Source organism: Oncorhynchus mykiss, chromosome 7 (assembly GCF_013265735.2).
Source record: "Oncorhynchus mykiss isolate Arlee chromosome 7, USDA_OmykA_1.1, whole genome shotgun sequence".
Classification (NCBI taxonomy): Eukaryota; Metazoa; Chordata; class Actinopteri; order Salmoniformes; family Salmonidae; genus Oncorhynchus; species Oncorhynchus mykiss.
The window spans coordinates 27617103-27640963 of NC_048571.1; the positions used below are offsets into that span (position 1 = coordinate 27617103).

Genomic DNA, 23861 nt, shown 5'->3' on the forward strand with positions numbered 1-23861 from the left:
AAGCTTATGGTCTCATGAGTATTCTCATGTTGCCCCTGTGGATAGGCTAAGTTCCCCCACTGGGCCTAGTACCCCTGCTTGAGAAGCACTGGCCTACAGGTTACGCAAATCCCATGTCCGAAACTGAAAAATCTGGTCAGGAGTGGGCTGGCAACTGGAGGGTTGCTGGCATCAGCATCTTAGATGCCATCTCCTGCTGTTGTACCCCTGAACAAGGCACGTAGCCCTTAAAACTCTAAACTGTTTATACATATAACTGCTAAGCATAAACAGCATATTATGATTAGCAAATGCTACCAGGGATATAAAATCCCTGGGAATACATTGTCAGAAAATGAGCCTATTAGCTATACTTTTAGGACCACCTACATCAGCACCATTATCCCGGAAACACTAGGTCCACTCCAATTCGCATACCGCCCCAACAGATCCACAGATGACGCAATCTCAATCGCACTCCACACTGACCTTTCCCACCTGGACAAAAGGAACACCTATGTGAGAATGCTGTTCATTGACTACAGCTCAGCGTTCAATACCATAATACCCACAAAGCTCATCACTAAGCTAAGGACCCTGGGACTAAACACATCCTGGACTTCCTGACGGGCCGCCCCCAGGTGGTAAGGGTAGGCAACAACACATCTGCCACGCTGATCCTCTACACGGGGGTCCCTCAGGGGTGCGTACTTAGTCCCCTCCTGTATTCCCTGCTCACCCGCGTTGCCAACCATGACTGCAACACTATCATTAAGTTTGCTGACGACACAACAGTGGTAGGCCTGATAACCAACAACGATGAGACAGACTATTGGGAGGAGTTCAGAGACCTGGCAATGTGGTGCCAGGACAACAACCTCTCCCTGAATGTGAACAAGACAAAGGAGATGAGCATGGACTTCCTGTAGGAAAAGGAGGGCCTTGGAGCGGGTTGAGAGTTCCTTGGTGTCCACATTACCAACAAACTATCATGGTCCAAACACACCAAGACAGTCGACAACACGACAACACGACAAGCGCACAACACCTTTTCCCCCTCAGGAGACTTAAAAGATTTGGCATGTGTCCCCACATCCTCAAAAATGTCTATAGCATCACCATCGAGAGCATCCTGACCAGTTACATCACCGCCCGTTATGGAAACTGCTCGGCATCTGACCATAAAGCTCTACAGAGTAGTGCGTACGGCCCAGTACATCACTGGGGACAAGCTTCCTGCCATCCAGGACCTATATACTAGGCGGTGTCAGAGGAAGGCCCAAACAATTGTCAGACTCCAGTCACTCCAGTCACCCAAGTCACAGACTGTTCTCTCTGCTACCGCACGGCAAGCGGTACATGAGCGTCAAGTCTAGGTCCAAAGGGCTCTTTAACAGCTTCTACCCCCAAGTCATAAGACTGCTGAACAATTAATCAAATGGCCACCCGGACTATTTACATTGCCCCCCCCCCCCCCTTTGATTTTACTCTGCTGCTACTCACTGTTATATAATTTGATTTGATGTCCACACTGGATGAAGCTCTGGCTATATAGTGGCTATGTAATGACATCTTGTGGTGCAGGAGAGCATTACTGCTTACTACATATGGGTATCAGTATGTGTACTACAAAGTTATGACTCTGGAGTAACACTCCTCTGGTGGCTTCACACCTGCAATGCCAGTAAGGATATTGTGACGGTATTTTTCCTAGGACACGTTTACAAATATTGGCTGCATTCTACGCTAACAACATTGCAGGTGCCTGCCAGATCTCACAATGGCTGGATAAGTGTTTAACATTTCAGCTAATCATATGATTTAGGAATCTGATCCATTTGTTGATGCTTTGCAAGATGGTCGGCCTGGAACCGATGGGCACGTTTGAGCTGATCACTTTTGTCAAGTCAAAGGTCACGCTTTTCAAAGTGTTTTGCTTTCTGGGGATAAAAATTGTCTGACTTGCATCTACATGTCGACTGCATGAACTTTACAAAAAGCATGACGTTTTGACTGCATATGACTGCACATTACTGCAGTTGATTTTCATCAACTTCATCCTGCAGCCATCGCATGCATTGTGGGAGGCTCTATTGTCAACTAATCATTCCGGTGTTTTTGTTTTACCCATGCGAACGTGACCAAAGACATGACTGAGAGAAACTAATTTATCACCATTCATGTGTATAATACAGTGAAGAAATGAATGCAATTGAAGCTCACTCTCACTAAATGATTGTGCTGTGCATTCAGAAAGTATTCAGACCCCTTGACTTTGTCCACATTTTGTTACATTTCAGCCTTATTCTAAAATGGATTGAATCATTTCCCCCCTAATCAATCTACACACAATACCCCATAATGAGGAAGTGAAAACAGGTTCTTTGACATTTGTGCAAATTTATTTTAAAAAATAAAACAGAAATACCTTATTTACTTAAGTATTCAGACCCTTTGCTATGAGACTCGAAAGGAAGCTGAGGTGCATCCTGTTTCCATTGATCATCCGTGAGATGTTTCTACAACTTGATTGGAGTCCACCTGTGGTAAATTCAATTGATTGGACATGATTTGGAAAGGCACACACCTGTCTATATAAGGTCCCACAGTTGACAGTGCATGTCAGAGAAAAAAACAGTCTTGGGGTCAAAGGAATTCGGATCTATAGGGGGAGCCTGGGCAACTGAAATGTCTGACCTTTTTCAACAGTCTGACTGGGAACATCTGTCCTAAAAACAAATTAAGGGAGACATAGATATGATTAAAAACATCCGTTGATGCAATATGAAAATAAATGGGTGGGGGAGATTAATCATAAACCCTAATTGAGAACCTTTTGTTTGATTAAGGGTGAATTTGTGTGTGAGAGATATATTAAGTATAACCTACCTAAAAGCACAGGTAAGATCAGGGATATTGCCTATGCATATTGTTTTTTTGTCCATTGTGTATTTCCATTTGCAGAATATTTAGATAAAGCCTGGAATAAAATAAAAATGGCTACCAATAATTCAATGATACAAATATTTAGCTTCTATGTAGTAAATGGCCCGTGTGTGTATATAGATTGTGTATAGATTGTTCCATATGAATCTTATTTTTGTGCCAGATGGTTCAAATGCTTTCTGTTTTTTTTCTGTATTTATTTATCTGTATGTATGTATGTATGTATGTATGTATGTATGTATTTATATTATTTTACTACTCCAAGGATATAATTATTGTTTGAATAACCTTATTTACTGCTAAGTATTTTTACCTTTCATTCTTTCACTCTTTATGTGATACGCAATGCAGAGAAAAGCATAAGAATAATTATTATTTAATTACCATAGTAAATGATTGTAATGTTTGTTTATGTGTCAATTAATACCATAAGTGATTGGTTGCCAATATGCGATTTGACACAAAAATAACATTTCATTCATTTCATTCATTCGTCTGTAGAGCTCCGAGACAGGATTGTGTCGAGGCCAAGATCTGGGGAAGGGTACCAAAAACATTCTGCGGCATTGAAGGTCCCCAAGAATACAGTGGCCTCCATCATTCTTAAATGAAAGAAATTTGGAACCACCAAGACTTGCTAGGGCTGGCCGCCAGGCCAAACTGAGCAATCGGGGGAGATGGGCCTTGGTCAGGGAGGTGACCAAGAACCCAGAGTTCCTCTGAGATGGGAGAACCTTCCAGAAGGACAACCATCTCTGCAGCACTCCACCAATCAGGCCTTTATCTTAGAGTGGCTAGATGGAAGCCACTCCTCAGTAAAAGGCACACGACAACCCCAGATTCTCTGATCTGATGAAACTGAACTCTTTGGCCTGAATACCAAGCGTCAATTCTAGAGGAAACCTGGCACCATCCCTACCGTGAAGTATGGCGATGGCAGCATCATGCTGTGGGGATGTTTTTCAGCGGCACAGACTGGAGACCAGTCAGGATCGAGGGAAAGATGCATGGAGCTAAGTACATAGATATCCATGATGAAAACCTGCTCCAGAGTGTTCAGGACCTCAGACTGGGGTAAATGTTTACCTTCCAACAGGCCAATGACCCTAAGCACAGCCAAGACAACACAGGGGTGGCTTTGGGACAAGTCTCTGAATCTCCTTGATTGGCCCAGCAAGAGCCCGGACTTGAAACCGATCAAACATCTCTGGAGAGACCTGAAAATAGCTGTGCAGCGACGCTCACCATCCAACCTGACAGAGCTTGAGAGGAACTGTAGAGAAGAATAGGAGAAATTCCCCAAATACAGGTGTGCCAAGTTTGTAGCGTCATACCCAAGAAGACTTAATCGCCGCCAAAGGCACTTCAGCAACGTTCTTGTTAGATGACTTGTTCGATATTGCTGCACTGTTGGAACTAGAAGCGCAACTGGAAGCACCAGCATTTCGCTACACTCGCAATAACATCTGATAACCATGTGTATGTGACCAATAAAATGTGATTTGATTTGATTCAGCAAAGTACTGAGTAAAGGGTCTGAATACTTATGTAAATGTAATATTTCTTTTTATTTTTTTTTTACGTTTGCAAAAATGTTTTTTTTTTTAAATAACTTTTGCTTTGTCATTACGGGGCATTGCGTGTAGATTGATGGGGGGGGGGGGGGGGGGGACTTTTGAACAAGGCTGTACCATAAGAAAATGTGGAAAAAGTCAAGGGGTCTGAATACTTTATGTATTCACTGTATAATGTACACACATATTATTTCAGTTTGTGACTGGTTGACTTTTTTTCAACATTATAAAAACCTTTGCCATGTTGATCTGAGCCTTGCAGTTGGAAAACCACATGAGTTTCTGAATTTCGGCTGTGGCAGATGCACCTCCCCGACTTCACTCCTCGACTTTCATCTAATCGGTTGCTTAAGCCATACCACTCAAACACGTCAACACTCTGAGGTCCAGATTTATTAAAGTTTTACACTGGACTGATGCCTTTTTTTTAATCAAAAGGGGATTAAACAATGAAGACCGAATCAAAGAGGTCAAATAAAGAGAAAGAATAAAGCATATAAAGTATAAATGGATTTAGACTGTTTCATGTTTTAGCTGAATTGTTTAGGTTTTATGCCTTTCTGAAAAAAAGCTGCAAAATGTTGCACCTGGTGCAGATGCAGAGTAAAACTTGCCCTGCAAGTTTACTTGTTCACCAAAAAAGTACTGCTTTTTTGCTATTGTTTGAAGCCCAGATTGCCCACTTACCACAGAAGGTTGGCCACATTCAATTGTTCTGGCTATAGGCCTACAGTCAGGTAACCGTGGTCAGTGGTACAAAATAAAATACAATCCAAAAGAAAGCAGACAACAATCATATTTAACATCATTTTTATTTTATTTTGAACAAAATTTTAATAAATGTTTCTGCATTTCTCTTACGTTCAAAAAAGATGACTTTCGAGACGCATTATAAATTATTTCATCAAACTCTTCTGTAGAAAAAGAAAAGATAATTGCAAACTAAAGCATCTATCTTATGATAATATGACAATAGTAAGATAAATAAGGTATCTGTGTTCATTTTTTATTTTTTATTTATTTATTTTTTCATCATAATTCCCACCTTTTTCTTCATTATTTTCTTTGCACACACCTATCACACCTTTTCCCAATCCTCTCTCCTACTGATCTGACATACAATGCTGTAGACAGTTCTTAAACAAGGTCCAACTTCAAACGAAGTACAACATTAAAAGGCTTTATAAAGCATGCATAAAGTCTTCATAAGCACTACATATTGCAGATGCTTATAAAGCCTTTAAAGGTTGTAGTTTGTTTGAAGTGAGACCATTAACAGAAAATGCAACCAAAAACAAACACAAGAAGCTTTCCCTAAAAAGAAAAACAGAAAAATCTTGAATATCTCACTTCTCTAGGACATATTTACACCAGTTAACACTCCAGTTGTTCAACTGAAGTACAATGCATATGGCATAACATGTCATTCACCATCGTTTTTTTTCCTTCAGAAAGATTATTACACAACCATTGTGCAGACAAACTCTCTGTTGAATCTCAAAAACATATGTTGTATCACAACCATTCTGCCAAATGTGTTGTACATCAGTTGTGCAACTTGAGTGCTGTATATATGGGGCCAGACAGGGGTAGGACATCTGCATAGATCCACAAAGTTCAGATCATGAATGTTTGGGGGAGTTTGTTGGAGGTTATTTCTACAGAGAGGCGGTTACATCCGCTCCTGTCTTTTGGGGGAATAAAGTAAATGTGAGGGAAACAATAGTCATGTTGTTGATTGATGGTTACAAAGAACAGCTCACCTCGATGAGTGTCAGTGAGAAAATCAACTGTTACGAGAACCTAAGGGGGAAACAGTATAATGTGAAAAGGCTAAAGCACATAGCCTTTCAGGGTGAAGTTTTCCCTAGATAAAGATCTAGGATCAGTTTCCCTCCCCCAATTCTAACACCTAACCATTAGTGGGTAAAATGCTAAACTGACCCAAGATCAGCGTATTGAAGAAACTTCACCCTAATCCTCAGATTGATATATTCATACCCGAGTACGGTTGACTTCAGAGTTATTCCGGCAGTACTGATTATATGTACGCGTAGAAAAAACAAAGTTGCCATAATATGCACTACTCAGTTGAATGGAAAGGATAAGACAGGGATGTCAAGGTCAAAGGTGAAAGCATAAGGAGCCTATCAGATGTCTTCCCCTACATGCCATATCAATGAGTACCGGTTAGCAGCAGTCACACCAACGGAAGTAAATACAGTATGTAGAGCCAGCCCTTGAAATCTCCTTACACAAATGCCTACTAGCTAAGGCCTTAGCTCTGTGTAAAGATACAAGGTAATTATCTTGGTCACGATGATAATAAGGTCAAATAGAGACAAAGAGGAAAGGGTATGTGTGATCCATCCTGGGTTCAAATTGTGTCTGTTTTCTGTCAAATTTTTTGAGCATTTGATTGAGCTTGTCTGGAGATGCCACATGGGAAGGGTTTTCATTTATACTTTTGGGACAATCCCATTGAGTACATTGCGCCAGGCAAGCTCAATTGAGTGCAGCTAAAATATTTCAAAGAGAACAAATACTATTTGAACCCAGGTCTGGGTATGGTTGATCTTTTCAATGCTACTCGACTAGCACTTTCACATGTAAAAACGACTCAGTAAGAGATATATTTTGTTTCGATGTGTTCCTGTCTCCCCTTGTGACACCTGTCCCACTGTGTGAAGAGAACTGGCTGTAATGTACTGGTATGACGTACCAGAGACTTATATTGAGAAATATATGAGTCAAATATAAAAGTCAGACGTACAGTTCTAGGACGTACTGCTTTAGAAAAACAGAGTCTATCTAAGCCAACAGATGACTTGATTTGAGGTAAATTGAGCTTTGTTGATCTGACGTCCCCTTTGGGCCCATCACATACAAACACATGGACACAGTATAATGAGAGAGAAACTTATTGGCTCAAATAATATGAACTCTGAGGTACACTGGAGCCAATTGGTGGGACAGTTTTGAATCCAAGTGACAAGACCTCCACTGCTACCCTATTCACACTATTGAGCCAAGCTAAGATGAGCAGAGCTGTACTGTACTGCACTGGCCTGGTTACACATTCAGCATATTTGCTGGAACCATGCAACCGTGTAAAGAAAATAATCCAAGCGAGCACAATACGGTTCAGGTCGGCAAAATAGTGCAAAAAGGCATACTACACCTGCTCTTCACTGGCTCTGGATTAGAGTTATATGTACTGCCATGAGAGTACCCTGTTATGACTGATATTTTCAATGTACCCACCAGCACAGGCGGGGATCTATACCTGTTTGCTCTTTCTGTTTGTGAGTGTTTGAGTTAAGAATATTGTTAGCATATCCACTGTCTGTTACCTCAAAAGAAGCTAAATGTTACTGGTGATGAGAGGGGTGGATAAAAATACACAGGTTGGTGATACCTTTTTCAATATTCTCTGCCTTTTATATGTTCTAAGACAACCAATTCACATTCCAATAAACTCCACAAACAACTGAACAAGGAGGAGAGAGAAAATGATATTGTACATTCTGATGAAACAAGAGACAGAAAAGGTGAACTCAGGTTTAGATTGACACGGTGATATGATATTGATCCTTTGGTCTGAGGTGTGTTGGTTCCGCCCATGTCGTCGCCTCTCCACATGACTACAATTACCAGCATCCTTTGCTCCTGGTAAATTGCTCTCACTTCCTGTGGCCCAATGAGGCTTTGACAGCACATACCAGGGACCTTCCAGGGTTCTCTCTGAACAGAGACGCAGCAGCCAGAACTGGTCAGAACCGGTTTTTCAACTCACTCACCCAGATAAAACCCTGACGTTTTTTTGCAATTTTTATCCATTATTCCTCACTGGAGGAGCTTTCCTCCAGGGGGAAAATGGCCGCCACACCGACGACCCCAGTGGAATTGTGGGATGCGGTGGTGATGGTGACTACAGTGTGCAGGAGAACAAAGACCAGCAGGCACAGCTTCAGCCGGCCGCTGCTGCTGCACAGTCTGGTGGGTGTGGCGGCCGAGGTGACTGATGTCGACACCCCCTGTTGGTGATGGCAGGAGGGTGTTGGAGTCCTTTTCAGCGTCCCACGGGAGCGGTTGTCCGGTTTAGAGTCCCACCGGACGTCGCAGCACTCTGCCTGGCTGTTGGGCTGCCCATGGCTCCCCTGTAGCCCTGTGGGGGATGAAGAGAGTAGTGGGTAAACACTGATATAAGCCATAAATGCAAATGTTACTGTGCATCCCTCTCATGCATCCCTGTGTGTCTGTATCATCCATGCCTGTGTCTGATGATGATGACAAACTCAATTTCCCCAATACCAATAAAGTGTATTCATTCATTCAGATGACCCACAATAAGCTAAATAAACGACCCAGCCTAGTTCCAGCCTTACTTGCAGTGTGCTAACGCAGTGTTTTGTTGAAATGTATCACCAAAAAAAGACATATTACCATGTGCATAAGAGCATAAATACCAGTCAGTAAGCACGATTAAACCATATTCTTCATACGACTCAACTATCAGTATCAGTCATATGTTGTATCATAACCTAACAATAATGACCCTATACTGAACTCAAAATGAAAAAAAGTCACATTTTGTACCGACCCCATACTGCAGCACGGTAAATATAATCTACACCGTTGCCCACCAGAACACCTACAGCACCTGATGTCACTGGAAGGCCAAAAAGATCATCAAGGACAACAACCACCCAAGCCACTGCCTGTTCACCCCGCTACCATCCAGAAGGCGAGGTCAGTACAGGTGCATCACAGCAGGGACCGAGAGACTGAAAAATAGCTTCTATCTCAAGGCCATCAGACTGTTAAACAGCCGTCATTAACACAGAGAGACTGCTGCCAAGATACAGACCTGAAATCATTGGCCACTTTAATAAATAGATCACTACTCACTTTAATAATGTTCATATATCTTGCATTACTCATCCCATCTGTTTCATCTTGCCTATGGCACTCAGTAATCACTCATCGATATATTTTTTTTAGTTGTTTAACCAGGCAAGTCAGTTAAGAACAAAGTCTTATTTACAATGACAGACTACCCCAGACAACACTGGGCCAATTGTGTACCACCCTATGGGACTCCCAATCAAAGCTGGATGTGATGCAGCCTGGATTTGAACCAGGTACTGTAGAGATGCAGGGATCTCAAAAGGCAAAGCCTACCATTTAATCGCTGATGCACAAGTAATAAAAAAAAATCAAAGGCTATTCTAATTACGGTATTGAAATACTTGAAACTTTGAGGGCTGGGGGAAGAAATGACAGAGCACCCCACTGAGATCAAATCAGGACAGGGTAGGTAGGTCATGTTATTTTGGTTCTGCTTTGATCCTTGTGGAGTATTAAAATACTACCCTGTAGCTGTACCCCATCACAGTGATATCTCAGCTATACACTTTACACTTAGAGGGAAGTGTCATTGATTTTACTATCACTGCCTTATGTGGCAGCTAGATGTCGCCAGTGACAAGTACTATAATTCATTATTGGCTATGTTCCCAGAGTTCAAAACCATACAACTTTATCGATACCACTGAAAAGTAATAATTCAAGGCATCATCAGGGGCACGAGCACTATTACATATTTCCTCCAACATACAATTCCATCTAAATTCCTAAATTGAGTACATGGCTAAATGAATTTACCCAATCCAATCTATCCTAGATCTATGGCGCATCTCAGCTAAACAGCATAGCCCTAGAGTGGATATACGCCCACCTGTATAAGCTGTGGCTACAAATCACACTTGATTGATTGATTGACTGACTGATTGATCAGTCCACACCACCACACGCACCTGTACATATGAAGCTGGGGCTTCCTCCATGGATGAGATCATCGTTGTCCGGCAGTATGAAGGGACACCTCTGCTGAACCTCCAAGCAGTACTGGAGACACGGTACTGTCCTCCCACAATGCCTCTGTGTGGTGGGGAAATACTGTGCACACAGCCACGGTTTGTAGGCAACCTTAGAGGTAGAAGATAGAGCATGTTAGTTAAACCAAATGAAACCCATATGTAAATGCAAACAACTTAAAGGGGAAGTTCAGTTTTAGCCATCATTTATAAGCAAACTATTACTTTGACATCAAGACTAAGCTATGTCTGTTCAATAGCAAAGGTCTCAGTGGTCTTCTGTATGGCTCTGAATGTTAGTAAATAACATTTATCCTATCTTCAAAATGAGAGATTTTTCAGTACACATGTTTCCAGAAAATACTATAGGCATTATTCAGAAACAGAGATTCAACCATTTCTCACAGATCTTGCAAAATCCCATTAGATGTGATTCAGCCTTATAAGTTGATATGTGTGAGAGATACATGACTATAAAATACAACCAGATGCCAATCACCATTTGTCAATGTAAACCACCCATGACATGTGACTAAATCATATTTGTTGTGATTAGGAATGCTTTGATTAAATTAAAGTATCTCGAGGAGAATAAGGATTTGTGGCAGTGTGCCCTAGCTGAGGCAAGTTTCCTCTCATACTACAGTACTTGTACTTATGTCCTGCCTTTTATACTTATACTACTTTCATACTTACCTGATACCTAAAAGGAGTATATGAAAACAATATGAAAAGAATAGCAGAAGGTATAGAATTGCAAAATTCCAGTAACTTTCCCATAATCCTGTTTGGAAGATGATTGGTATTAGGAGGAAATAAACAGGAAGTAGCCTATGGCAATCCTCCAACCGGGACTTCTGGAAAACTGGGACAATTTTGGAAAGTTTCTGGAATTTTGAAAAGGATTTTGAATTCAATGACTCTACTAATTACTGTTTAGTACATTGTATTTGGAATCACCTGGGCCTGAACTGGGCCTGTATTCATAAAGCGTTCAGTACTTCAGCACTCCTGAGGCAGCAGGTAGCCTAGTGCAATGGGCCAGTAACCGAAAGCTCGCTGGATCAAATCCCTGAGCTGACAAAGTAAAAATCTGTTATTTTCTTCCTAGGCCTTCATTGTAAATACAAATGTGTTCTCAATTGACTTGCCTAGTTAAAAAAAAAAGGTTAAAAGAAAACTCCTACTCTTGCTACTATGACCTATATACAACCAGCAGAAGGGAATGTCTCCTCCTAATTCATCCTCAGGATAAGGTTCTCTAATATCCAGCCAAGCCCCATAACGTATGACATTTACCTTAGTACATACATTTTCACATTTGTAGTCCCAGTGGGAATCAAACCCACAACCCTGGCGTTACAAGTACCATTCACTACCAACTGAGCCACACAATACCATTCATAGTGCTGCTACTGCCAATGTACTGTACAATTGACTCTGCCCTTAAACAAATCGATGGCCCCCATCCCCCAGTGCAATCTCCCTTTCTCCCAGTAGACGACACTACCTTCACACAAAAATGCATAATTTACCTATCAGGTTTTGACTGTTAAAAACAAAAAAAATGAAATCACATACACATGTTATTGTGTGTGTAGCGAAATGCTTGTGTTCCTAGTTCCAACAGTGCAGTAGTATCTAACAATTCACAGCAATACACAAACATCTAAAAGTATCACATCAAGCCGTGGTTAGGAGTCCCATATGGCAGTCCCATATGGCATCGCACGACCGGCCCAGCGTCGTCTGGGTTTGGCCGGGGTAGGCCGTCATTGTAAATAAGAATTTGTTCTTAACTGACTTGCCTAGTTAAATAAAGTTGACATTTTAAAAAATCTAATTAAAAAATAATGGAATTAAGAAATATATAATTATTAGGAAGAGGATTGTTGGAGTGGCATTGACTAAAATACAGTAGAACAAAGTATATACATATTAAATTAGCAAAGCAGTATGTAAAGTCCAAGATAAGCTCCTTTGCTTTGTTGACGTTGAGGGAGAGGTTATTTTCCTGGCACCACTCCGCCAGGGCCCTCACCTCCTCCCTGTGGGCTGTCTCGTCATTGTTGGTAATCAGACTGTTTAGTTAGTGGTTCAACGGATCAGTCTACCTAGGCCCACACAATAGTAAAGGTCAGGGGATCAGAGCTGGCAAAGCTTCCTAGAGTTGTAGTGTAAATTAGTCTTAGAGCATGCTAAACAGCGATAATGATGATATCGACCCGAACGGCCCATGTTATTGGCTGAGAGCCAAGGTCAGAATTTAAGTGTCACTTTCTCCAATGGCTTCAGCATGGCCATGCTCCAATCAGAGGAGCATCAATAAAGAGTGAAAAAAGCAAGTGATTAACAACTGGCGCAATAATATTGGTCATGTTCAGGAGTGTGCAAAACACAAAATGTTGCAGGTATAAATGCCAAGAATAAAGCAGATATTATTCCTTACCCTACATATACTGTATGAGAGGCATGTCAGTTCTCATAATGTATTTCTAACTGAACGTTCCATGACATTGTGCAGTGCTGAATGCCACCCTGGAGTAACCTGAACACAACTTTACCAAAGAAGAAAACATAATCACTCATTCTCCATCTGGGACGCAAACCATACACCCCTCTTTTACATTACCAAACACAGGGGTTTTTGAGCACATGCACACAGGCACGGACCCACCCACGCACTCTCGCACACACACAGACACACACTCACTCACTCATCTGTTCACACACCCTCATCTGTTCACAAACACCCTCAGGAACACGGTTAGATAAAGCTATGTCTGTATAAACTGTGAATAAATATACATCAGCTTTCCCAATGATATCACTGTTTCAGCACCATGGACAGCATCTATCAGGTTACATCAGCCTCCACAAGTGACTGCAAAGCGGCATTGTCCATTTCAGCACCATCTTCAGCTTCGACGAGGCCTCCCACAAAACTGTCTGTAGACCTCATAGAAATAGTATCAGTGCCATTTTAGCATCTGTGACATCATGGGCAGCGCCATTGTGGCTTTTTTCATTTTAAGGTAGTCCATTTATTTATTTATTATTTTGTGTTTGAAAAAAGCATAAAGCTAATATTGGTGATTCACAGGAGTGTGTCATTCAATTATTGTGGCCATTTGATGGTGGTCCTTTGTAGCCCATTAGGTGGAGCATGGTGCTTGCAATGCCAGGATAGTGGGTTTGATTCCTGGGACCAACAATATGTCAAATGTATACACACATGACTATAAGTCGCTTTGGATAAAAGTGTCTGCTAAATGCCATGTATTCTTATATTATGACGGTAATATAGCTTAAAGCCATACGCTTTAGTCACGCAGCCGCCATTTTGAAACGAAAGCGAGGTGGGAAATCCTAGGGAACCCCGGAAGTCAAAACAACAATTGTATGGACTTCTAGTTTTTCAAGTTTGAAGTTTTAATGTCACGTGCACATAGTTTACAACTGTTGCCAGCTATAACATCGACTTATATTGATAAATGGCAGATGAAGATGTCAGACTGCCCAAGGCAGTCCAACTAAAAGGTTACAGTAACTGGATCGAGGGTTACATTAACGATGTACAAGGTAAGATTGTATGTACGTGTTTTTGCATCCAGTTTGTTGCTAGCTCGGTAGCTAGCTAGCTTTCTATAGCTACCGTAGCGTTGTAGGTTGAAAAAGGTGTAAAGTTGATATTTTAACATAACTTCATTGACAATATTACAGAATACTTTCAGCTATTGCTACTTACAACCATTGTAGATAAGTAGTTAATGTTCCCTGTTGTTGTTGTGGCTGTGCTTGTCATCTTTACTCGTCCAATGGTTTTACAGTCAGGAGTGAGTCAGGCAGGTGCGAAAGAATGAGCTTTACATAATTCAGATAGTTTGCTGGTCAGTTAGGTAAGTGGGGGGTGTCAATTGAGTATGGCAATTTCTTCTTGCAAATTAAGAAAGTGTGGTAGTATGCATTCTAGTCGTGCGCTGGGATGCCATGAACCACGGAATCCACGTATAGAAGGTACTGCATGTGTGTAAAAACCTACCCAATTCCCATTTTCATTTAAATCCAGAAAAATGCAATATTAAATAATCAATAGCCATTCTGCCATGCTCAAAATGTCGCTGAAATGACACCAACTTGTAGCGGTATTTAAAGTGCGCTCTTAAAGTGGCAGTGCACTCCGTGCAGATTTCGCCACAAACTTTATATTCAGCCTGTTTCAGTTCCAACATGATTTCAAATCTGCTTGCTAAACACGCTGCTGAAATGCAAATGGTTTATGGATCTTCAATTAGATTTAGTAGACCCAAATTGAATCATTTTGGCCCTACCAGTTACAATGAAAAACATTTTTTTGAAACCTATCACTACTGAAAACCCTGAAATCTATTCAATAATCAAACATGTTGTTTTCAATTTCAGGTAAGTAGCCTTTTTTGCATTGTTCTGCTTTTGGTTTCTGCTTTGTTATAGCTTAAGTTAATGCATTATAAAATTGTATGGACAATCCATATATGTTCTTATTTGTGTGTCCCTTATGGTGTATTAAAATAAATATTAGGTTGTCTTGTCTAACCCAACTCTGTTTTTACTTTGTTTCCAGGTAGAGTTCTCTCCTGAAAGTCCATTCATCATGGAGACTAAATAGAACTGGAAAGCGGGCCAGGGACAGTGCAACCATGCCATCGGTTTACTGTACACCATGGCGCATTGCATTAAAATGTGCTACCCGTCTTTTTCCACCAACAGAGAGCAAATCATCCTTGCCTCAAACATGGCACATTCCCACACATATGTCAGGTCTGCAGTCAAAACCTCTTAATACAGTTCAAATATTGAACGTTCAGCCACCAAAGAAAGACATTGCACCTGCCAACAAGATCCGGAGGACTTGTGAGTGGATTGTGCCAAACCTCTATTGTCCAGTCCCTACACCATTGCCCAGTAAAGAGTTTGCAAGAAACATCCTTGCAGCAATTCGAAGCAACTGCCAGATGGAAACCTTGCTGGCCTCAAACTCAGAGCAATAGTATGTGCCTTCTGAGTATGGTGAGCTGCCCTTTGGATCCGGTCTGTTTTGCTGGATGCAAGTACCTGACCAATAGAGAAGATGGAATCAATTGTATTCATCACATGCTTTGTAACAACAGGTGTAGACAATGCAGAGAGAAAGAAAATAGATAGATAATAGACAAGTAATAACACATAGTAATAAAAGTAATAATAAATACACAATAATTAGTTATAACTTGGCTATATACATGGGATACCAGTACTGAGTCAATGTGCAGGGGAACGTGTTAATTGAGGTAGATACTGTATATAACTAGGAATAAAGTGACTAGGCAACAGGAAAAAAGTTAGTGCAGAAAGGGTCAATGCAGATAGACCACGCAGCTTTTTGGTAAACCAAAATGGCCTGTTAATCCGTCTGGCTCTGCGGCCTTGTGAATGTTAGCCTGTTTAAAGGTCTTACTCACATAGGCTACAGAGAGCGTGATTGCACAGTTGTCCAGAACACCTGGTGCTCTCATGCATGGTTTAGTGTTGCTTGCATCGAAGCGAGCTTAGAAGGCATCTAGCTCATCTGGGCAGATCGTGGTTGGGTTTTCCTTTGTAATCTGTGATTGTTTGCAAGCCCTGCCACATCCAACAAGAGTCAGAGCCAGTATAGTAGGATTCGATCTTAGTCCTGTATTGAGGCTTTGCCTGGTTGATGGCTCGTCAGAGGTTGTAGCGGGATTTCTTATAAATGTCGGAATTTTGTGTCCTGCTTCTTGAAAGCGACAGCTCTAGCCTTTAGCTCAGTGCAGATGTTTCCTGTAATCCATGGCTTCTGGTTGGGATATGTATGTACGGTCACTGTGGGGACATTGTTGTCGATGCACTTATTAATGAAGCCAGATGTGGTAAACTCCTTTTACAAAAAGGTAGGGGAGTGGATCAGAAAACCAGTCATTAACTGGAGTGACCACCAATTGCCTCATGCAGTGCAACACATCTCCTTTGCATAGAGGCTGTTGATTGTGGTCTGTGGAATGTTGTCCCACTGCTCGTCAATGACTATGTGAAGTTGCTGGATATTAACGGGAACTGGAACATGCTGTTGTACATGTAGATCCAGAGCATCTCGGACATGCTCAATGGGTGACATATATGGTGAGAGTGCAGGCATTGAAGCACGTGGGACATTTTCAGTTTCTAGGAATTGTGTACAGATCCTTGCTACATGGGGCCGTGCATTATCATACTGAAACTTGAGGTGATGGTGGCGGAGGAATGGCACGAGAATGGGCCTCAGGATCTCGTCATGGTATCTATGTGTATTCAAATTGCCATCAATAAAATGCAATTGTGTTCATTGTCCAAAGCTTATGCCTGCCTATACCATAACCCCACAACCACCATGGGCACTCTGTTCATGACGTTGACATCAGCAAACAGCTCGCCCGGTAGTTAATACCGTGATTCATCCATGAAGAGCACACTTCTCCAGCGTGCCAGTGGCCATCGAAGGTGACAATTTGCCCACAAAAGTGGCTTACGACGCCGAATTGCAGTCGGGTCAAGACCCCAGTGAGGACAACGAGCACACAGAAGACCTTCCCTAAGACGGTTTATGATGGGTTCTTGTGCAGAAATTCTTTGTTTGTGCAAATCCAAAGTTTCATCAGCTGTCTGGGTGGCTGGTCTCAGATGATCCTGCAGTTGAAGAAGCCAGATTTGGAGGTCCTGGGCTGGCGTGGTCACACATGATGTGCGGGTTATGAGGCCGGTTGGGACATACTGCCAAATTCTCTAAAACAAGTAGAGAAATTAACATTCAGTTATCTGGCAACAGCTCTGGTGGACATTCCTGCAGTCACTATGACAATTGTACATTACCTCAAAACTTCAGACATCTGTGGCATTGTGTTGTATGACAAAACTGCACATTTCAGAGTGGCCTTTAATTGTACCCAACTGTCACGACTAGCGCCGAAGTCGGCTCCTCTCCTTGTTCGGGCGGCGCTCTGCGGTCGACGTCACCGGTCTTCTAGCCATCGCCGCTCCATTTTCCATTTGTTTTATCTTGTTTTCCCGCACACCTGGTTTACAGCCCCTCATCACTCTATGTGTATATTATCCTCTGTTCCCCCCCCATATCTGTGTGTTTAATTGTTCGTTACGTTTATTACTGACCTGTCTCCTGGTAGCGCCTCCATGCTCTGGACACTACGCTGACAGACACAGCAAACCTTCTTGCCACAGCTCGCATTGATGTGTCATCCTGGATGAGCTGCACTACCTGAGCCACTTGTGTGGGTTGTAGACTCCGTCTCATGCTACCACTAGAGTGAAAGCACCGCCAACATTCAAAAGTGACCAAAACATTAGCCAGGAAGCATAGGAACTGAGAGGTGGTCTGTGGTCACCACCTGCAGAACCATACCTTTATTGGGGGTGTCTTGCTAATTGCCTATAATTTCCACCTGTTGTCTATTCCATTTGCACAACAGCATGTGAAATTTATTGTCAATCAGTGTTGCTTCCTAAGTGGACAGTTTGATTTCACAGAAGTGTGATTGACTTGGAGTTACATTGTGTTGTTTAAGTGTTCCCTTTATTTTTTTGAGCAGTGTATATTTATATTACAGTACCAGTCAAAAGTTTGGACACACCTACTCATTTTACTATTTTCTACAATATAGAATAATAGTTAAGACATCAAAACTGTGAAATATTACATTTGGAATCATGTAGTAACCAGAAAAGTGTTAAACCAATCTAAATATATATCTATATATTTGAGATTCTTCAAAGTAGCCACCATTTGCCTTGATGACAGCTTTGCACGCTCTTGGCATTCTCTCAAGCAAATTAGTGAGGAATGCACTTCAATTAACAGGTGTGCCTTGTTAAAAGTTCATTGTAAAATGTATTTCCTTCTTAATGCGTTTGAGCCAATAGGTTATGTTGTGACAAAGTAAGGGGGGTAAAAACCATCAAGCCCTATCAGGAAACTGGCTCTCATGAGGACCGCCACAGGAAAGGAAGACCCAGCCTCAGTTAATTGTAGCTCAAATAAATGCTTCACCGAGTTCAAGTAACAGACACATCTCAACATCAATTGTTCAGAGGAGACTGCATGAATCAGGCCTTCATGGTCGAATTACTGTGAAGAAACCACTACTAAAGAACACCAATAATTAGAAGAGACTTGCTTGTGCCAAGAAACACAAGCAATGGACATTAGACCGGCGGAAATCTGTCCTTTGGTCTGATGAGTCCAAATTTGCCAATCACTGTGTCTTTGTGAGACAAAGAGTAGGTGAGCGGATGATCTCTACGTAGTTCTTACCGTGAAGCATGGAGGAGGAGGTGTGGTGGTGATGGTGACACTGTCAGTGATTTATTTAGAATTCAAGGCACACGTAACCAGCATGGCTAACACAGCATTCTGCAGCGATAAACCATCCCATCTGGTTTGGGCTTAGTGGGACTATCATTTGTTTTTCAACAGGACAATGACCCAAACACACCTCCAGTGTGTGTAAGGGCTATTTGACCAAGAAGGAGAGTGATGGAGTGCTGCATCAGATGACCTGGCCTCCACAATCACCTGACCTCAACCAAATTGAGATGGTTTGGGATGAGTTAGACCGCAAAGTGAAGGAAAAGCAGCCGTCATATGTGGGAACTATTTCAAGGCTGTTGGAAAAGCATTCCAAGTGACTACCTCATGAAGCTGGTTGACAGAATGCAAAGCTGTCAACAAGGCAAACATATTTTGATTTGTTTAACACTTTTTGGTTACTACATGATTACATATGTGTTATTACATAGTTTTGATGTCTTCACTATTATTCTACAATGTAGAAAATAGTAAAAATAAAGAAAAACCCTTGACTGACTAGGTGTGTCTAAACTTTTGACTGGTATATCTATTTACCTCAAAAATATATGGTGGATTGAAAATGATGCAGAAAATTACATTGATAGAAGCCACAATCTATCTTCAAAATTAAAGCTTTCTAAACCCTAAACATAAAAAAGCTAAATTATCCATGGTATGATCTTAAAACAATTACATTTGTCAACTTAGACCCCCCCCCCCCCTCCCCCTTTGACTCTTAAGAATTCGATAGTGACCAAATTCAGACATATGAATTAATTAATGAAGCAAATATTTGTCTTACTTTTTAACTCTGCACTGTTGGGAATGGGCTCGTAACTAAGCATTTCACTGTGAAGTCTGTGCCTGCTGTAATTCGGTGCATATTACCAATACAATTTGATTTGATTTTGAGTATAGTCATGAAACTTGCACTTGAGAGCGTGTCTGCAGTCAGATACATTGCCATGGGAGAAATTACTGGCTTCCGGATCAATGCTATTTCAAGGATCTCACTGCTGCTTTTTGCACTTGTCCAGGATCAGTTACAGCACCAGAAATAGCACAGACATTAGGTCAAGCTGTTCCAGCACAACAAAAATAACATCTTGACCCGACTAGGAACAACTTTGGATCTGAAGTGGGTGGATTGTTGACCCTAGTCAAAACATAGGTTGTGTGTGCATCTTTCTTTCATAAAGCCCTCATCTTACTCAGTAGGCGATACACTAGGCTAGGCTAGATTAGGCTACCGTCCTTACAGATCAGTGGTTACAGTAGTCAGCAGTTTTCCGAATGGCACCATATGGACTGTTCCCTATATAGTGCACTATTTTTGGGCCCAGGTCAAAATATATATAGGAAATAGGGAGCCATATTGAGAAGCACTATGTGATTATGAAATCTCTGCTTCTTTCACTGTAGTCACCCAATGCTAGGATGGCAAGAGTTAAGGTTCAAAGGGGCCACAAATGTGCAACGAGTTGCTCTTTATGTGGTCCTTTACGTGTGAGATGTGTCAACAACAGAAAAAAGGTACATTCACGATGAATGTAAATGTAAAACCTGTAAGCTCTATCTGCGCAAATACCTATATAATAAATAGCTCTTTATGGTAAAAACAAATAAATACAGGTGCCTTAGAGCATGTTTAAGGCCCTTGGGAGAGGAATTGCTTTTTTTGTCTTGTCCTATGTATATCAATACCAAATCCTCCATGGAGGTTTAACTAGCGAGTAGTTTACTGTCTTTGTGTGACAGAGACCGGAAAAATGTATCAGTTTACTAATCCAGTGCTGAGCTTTAGTAATGTTGCTACTTATCCATAGGATATAATGTATTTGTCATTTTCGGTAACTATCGCTTTAACAAATGTGTGATGAACATTAATTCATATATTTGATGTGATTATAAAGAAGGGAGGGTATTCTCTTTATTTCATCATTAAAATGTCTTTACTTTTCCAAATGAACTTATAAAATAAAAAAATAACCTTTAGGTTGAACCCAGATTTACATTTCAGGGATTGAAGAGGGGGTCTGGCGTTTGCACGTGACTTGAGTTTTCAATTGCTATTAATCAATAGTGCACTGTCCTATGGGACTTCCAATGATGGCCGGATGGGATACAGCGTGGATTTGAACCAGGGACTTTAGTGACGCATCTTGCACTGCCTTAGGCCGCTGCGGCACTCGGGAGCCCATTTCAAAATGGGTTACGAAAGAAGAATTCACAAAAAATACAGTTCTGAGACCTGGGACGTGAAAACGTTGATGCTCAATATCGCAGAACTATGCTTGCGCATATCTCAGAACTATACTTTGCGCAGATAGAACCTTATATTCCTAAGGTCTCGCAGTGTGAAAGACAACACCTCGGTCATGTTCCCAGCATAGAAATACATGGGTGGGTACCCATGAGAGTGCAGTCAAATTGCCATGGAGTGAGAGGGATTTCCCTATACAATTATATTTATATGTTTCCCATTCATTAATGTGGACAAACAACTCTTTTCGGTGCACCTGTGTGTGTGCTTGATTGCATAATGGAGTGAATAGTCTAGTGCCTTCAATGGGTTTCAGTATCGTTCCAAGCGACCTTTTCCATGCATTGATGACCATCACCGTGACCAATACACATTCTGACCAATCAGGATCCAGTTGGGATTAGTCACTATATCCACTGCTTTAACGGCCAGAGAGAGGGAGAGAAAGAAAGGAGAGAGAGTGAGGGGGGAGGGGGGTTAAAACATGGCCAGTGTAGCACCTCCACTATGTTTAATTCTTGCAAGGGAAGTTCCTCTTTTAAGCTATGCACACACGCACACAAACTGATAGGTTATACACTGCATTTGAAAAGTATTCAGACCCCTTGACTTTTCCCACATTTTGTTGCTGTACAGCCTTATCCAAAAATTGATTAGTGTTTTTCCCTCGTCAATTTACACACAATGCCCAATAATGACAAAACAAAAACAGGATTTTAGATTTTTTTGCTAATTTATTCAATATAAAAAAAAACGTAGCGCAATTACCTAAGTATTCAGACCCTTTACGCAGTGCTTTGTTGAAGCACCTTTGGCAGCAATTACAGCCTGGAGTCTTCTTGGGTATGACTCTACAAGCTTGGCACACCCGTATTGGGGGAATTTCTAACATTCTCCTCTGCAGATCCTCTCAAGCTGTGTCAGGTTGGATGGGAAGTGTTGCTGCACAGCAAATTTCAGGTCTCTCCAAAGATGATAGATCGGGTTCAAGTTTGGGCTCTGGATGGGCCACTCAAGGAAATTCAGTCCTGAAGCCACTCCTGCATTGTCTTGGCTATGTGCTTATAGTTGTTGTCCTGTTGGAAGGTGAACCTTCACTCCAGTCTGCGCTCGGGAGCAGATTTTCATCAAGGATTTCTCTAAACTTTTCTCCTTTCAAATATGCCTCAATCTTGACTAGTCACCCAGTCCCTGCCACTGAAAAATATCCCCACAGCATGATACTGCCACCACCATGCTTCACTGTAGGGATGGTGCCAGGTTTCCTCCAGAAGTGACGCTTGGCATTCAGGCCAAAGAGATCAATCTTAGTTTCATCAGATCAGAGAATCTTGTTTGTCATGGTCTGAGAGTCTTTAGGTGCCTTTTGGCAAACTCCAAGCAGGCTGTCATGTACCATTTACTGAGGAGTGATTTTGTCTGGCCACTAACATAAAGGCCTGATTGGTGGAGTGCTGCAGAGATGGTTGTCCTTCTGGAAGGTTCTCGCATATCTGCAGAGGAACTCTAGAGCTTTGTCAGAGTTACCATCGGGTTCTTGGTCCCTTTCCTGACCAAGGCCCTTCTAACCTCGATTTCTCAGTTTGGCCGGGAGGCCAGCTCTAGGAAGAGTCTTGGTGGTTCCAATTTAAGAATGATAGAGGCCAATGTGTTCTTGGAGAACTTCAATGCTGCAGAAATGTTTTGGTACCCTTCCCCAGATCTGTTCCTCAACACAACCCTGTCTCGGCGCTCTACGAAAAATTCCTTTAACCTCATGGCTTGGTTTTTGCTCTGACATGCACTGTCAACTGTGGGACCTTATATAGACAGGTGTGTGCCTTTCCAAATCATTTCCAATCAATTGAATTTACCACAGGTGGACTCCAATAAAGTTGTGGAAACATCTCAAGGATGATCATAGGATGCCCCCGAGGTCAATTTCAAGTCTCATAGCAAAGAGTCTGAATACTTACGTTAATAAGATGCTTCTGTTTTTTATTTGTAATAAATTTGGCAACATCTAAAATACAGTTTTTGCTTTGTCATTACGTGGTATTGTGTGGAGATTGCTGAGGATTTTTCTTTATTTAATCCATTTTAGAATAAGGCTGTAATGTCGCAAAATGTGGAAAATGTCAAGGGGTCTGAATAGATTTCGATGGCATGGTATATACAAAACTATTTGGACACCCCTTCAAAAAAGTGGATTTGACCATTTCTGCCACACCCGTTGCTGACAGGAGTATAAAATCGAGCACACAACCATGCAATCTCCATAGGACAACATTGGCAGTAGAATAACCTTACTGAAGAGCTCAGTGACTTTCAACATGGCTACCTTTCCAACAAGTGATTTCATCAAATTTCTGCCCTGCTAGAGCTTCCCCGGTTAATGGAATAGCTGATATTTTGAAGTGGAAATGTTTAGGAGCAACAGCGGCTCAGCCGTCTGTTCTCGATAGTCTGAGGGACTGATCTGGGTTTGGCGGATGCCAGGAGAACGCTACCTGCCCAAAATGCATAGCGCCAACTAAAGTTTGTTGGAGGAGGAATAGTGGTCTGGGACTGTTTTTCAAATCAAATCTAATTTTATTGGTCACATACACATGGTTAGCAGATGTTAATGCGAGTTTAGCGAGACGTTTGTGCTTATAGTTCTGACAGTGCAGTAATATCTAACAAGTAATCGAATGATTCCCCAACAACTACCTAATACACACAAATCTAAAAGGGGTGAATGAGAATATGTACGGATGAGCGATGGCCGAGCGGGATAGTCACGGTGCAATAGATGACATAGAATACAGTATATACATTTGATATGAGTAATGTAAGATGTGTTCTTGACACAAACCGGTGAG

At 41.6% G+C, this 23861-nt stretch overlaps 1 protein-coding gene across 1 annotated transcript in view; it reads right to left on the minus strand.

Moving 5' to 3' along the window:
• Positions 1-4603: 4603 nt before the first annotated feature.
• fam155a (family with sequence similarity 155 member A) overlaps positions 4604-23861 on the minus strand; it is a 70047-nt gene continuing 50789 nt past the window's right edge. Inside the window, exons 2-3 of the mRNA XM_021608979.2 lie at positions 10319-10490; positions 4604-8667 (exon numbers count right to left, since the gene is read on the minus strand). Coding sequence (XP_021464654.2) covers positions 8339-8667; positions 10319-10490 — 501 coding nt within the window. The 3' untranslated portion in view covers positions 4604-8338. The remainder of the gene's footprint in view (positions 8668-10318; positions 10491-23861) is intronic.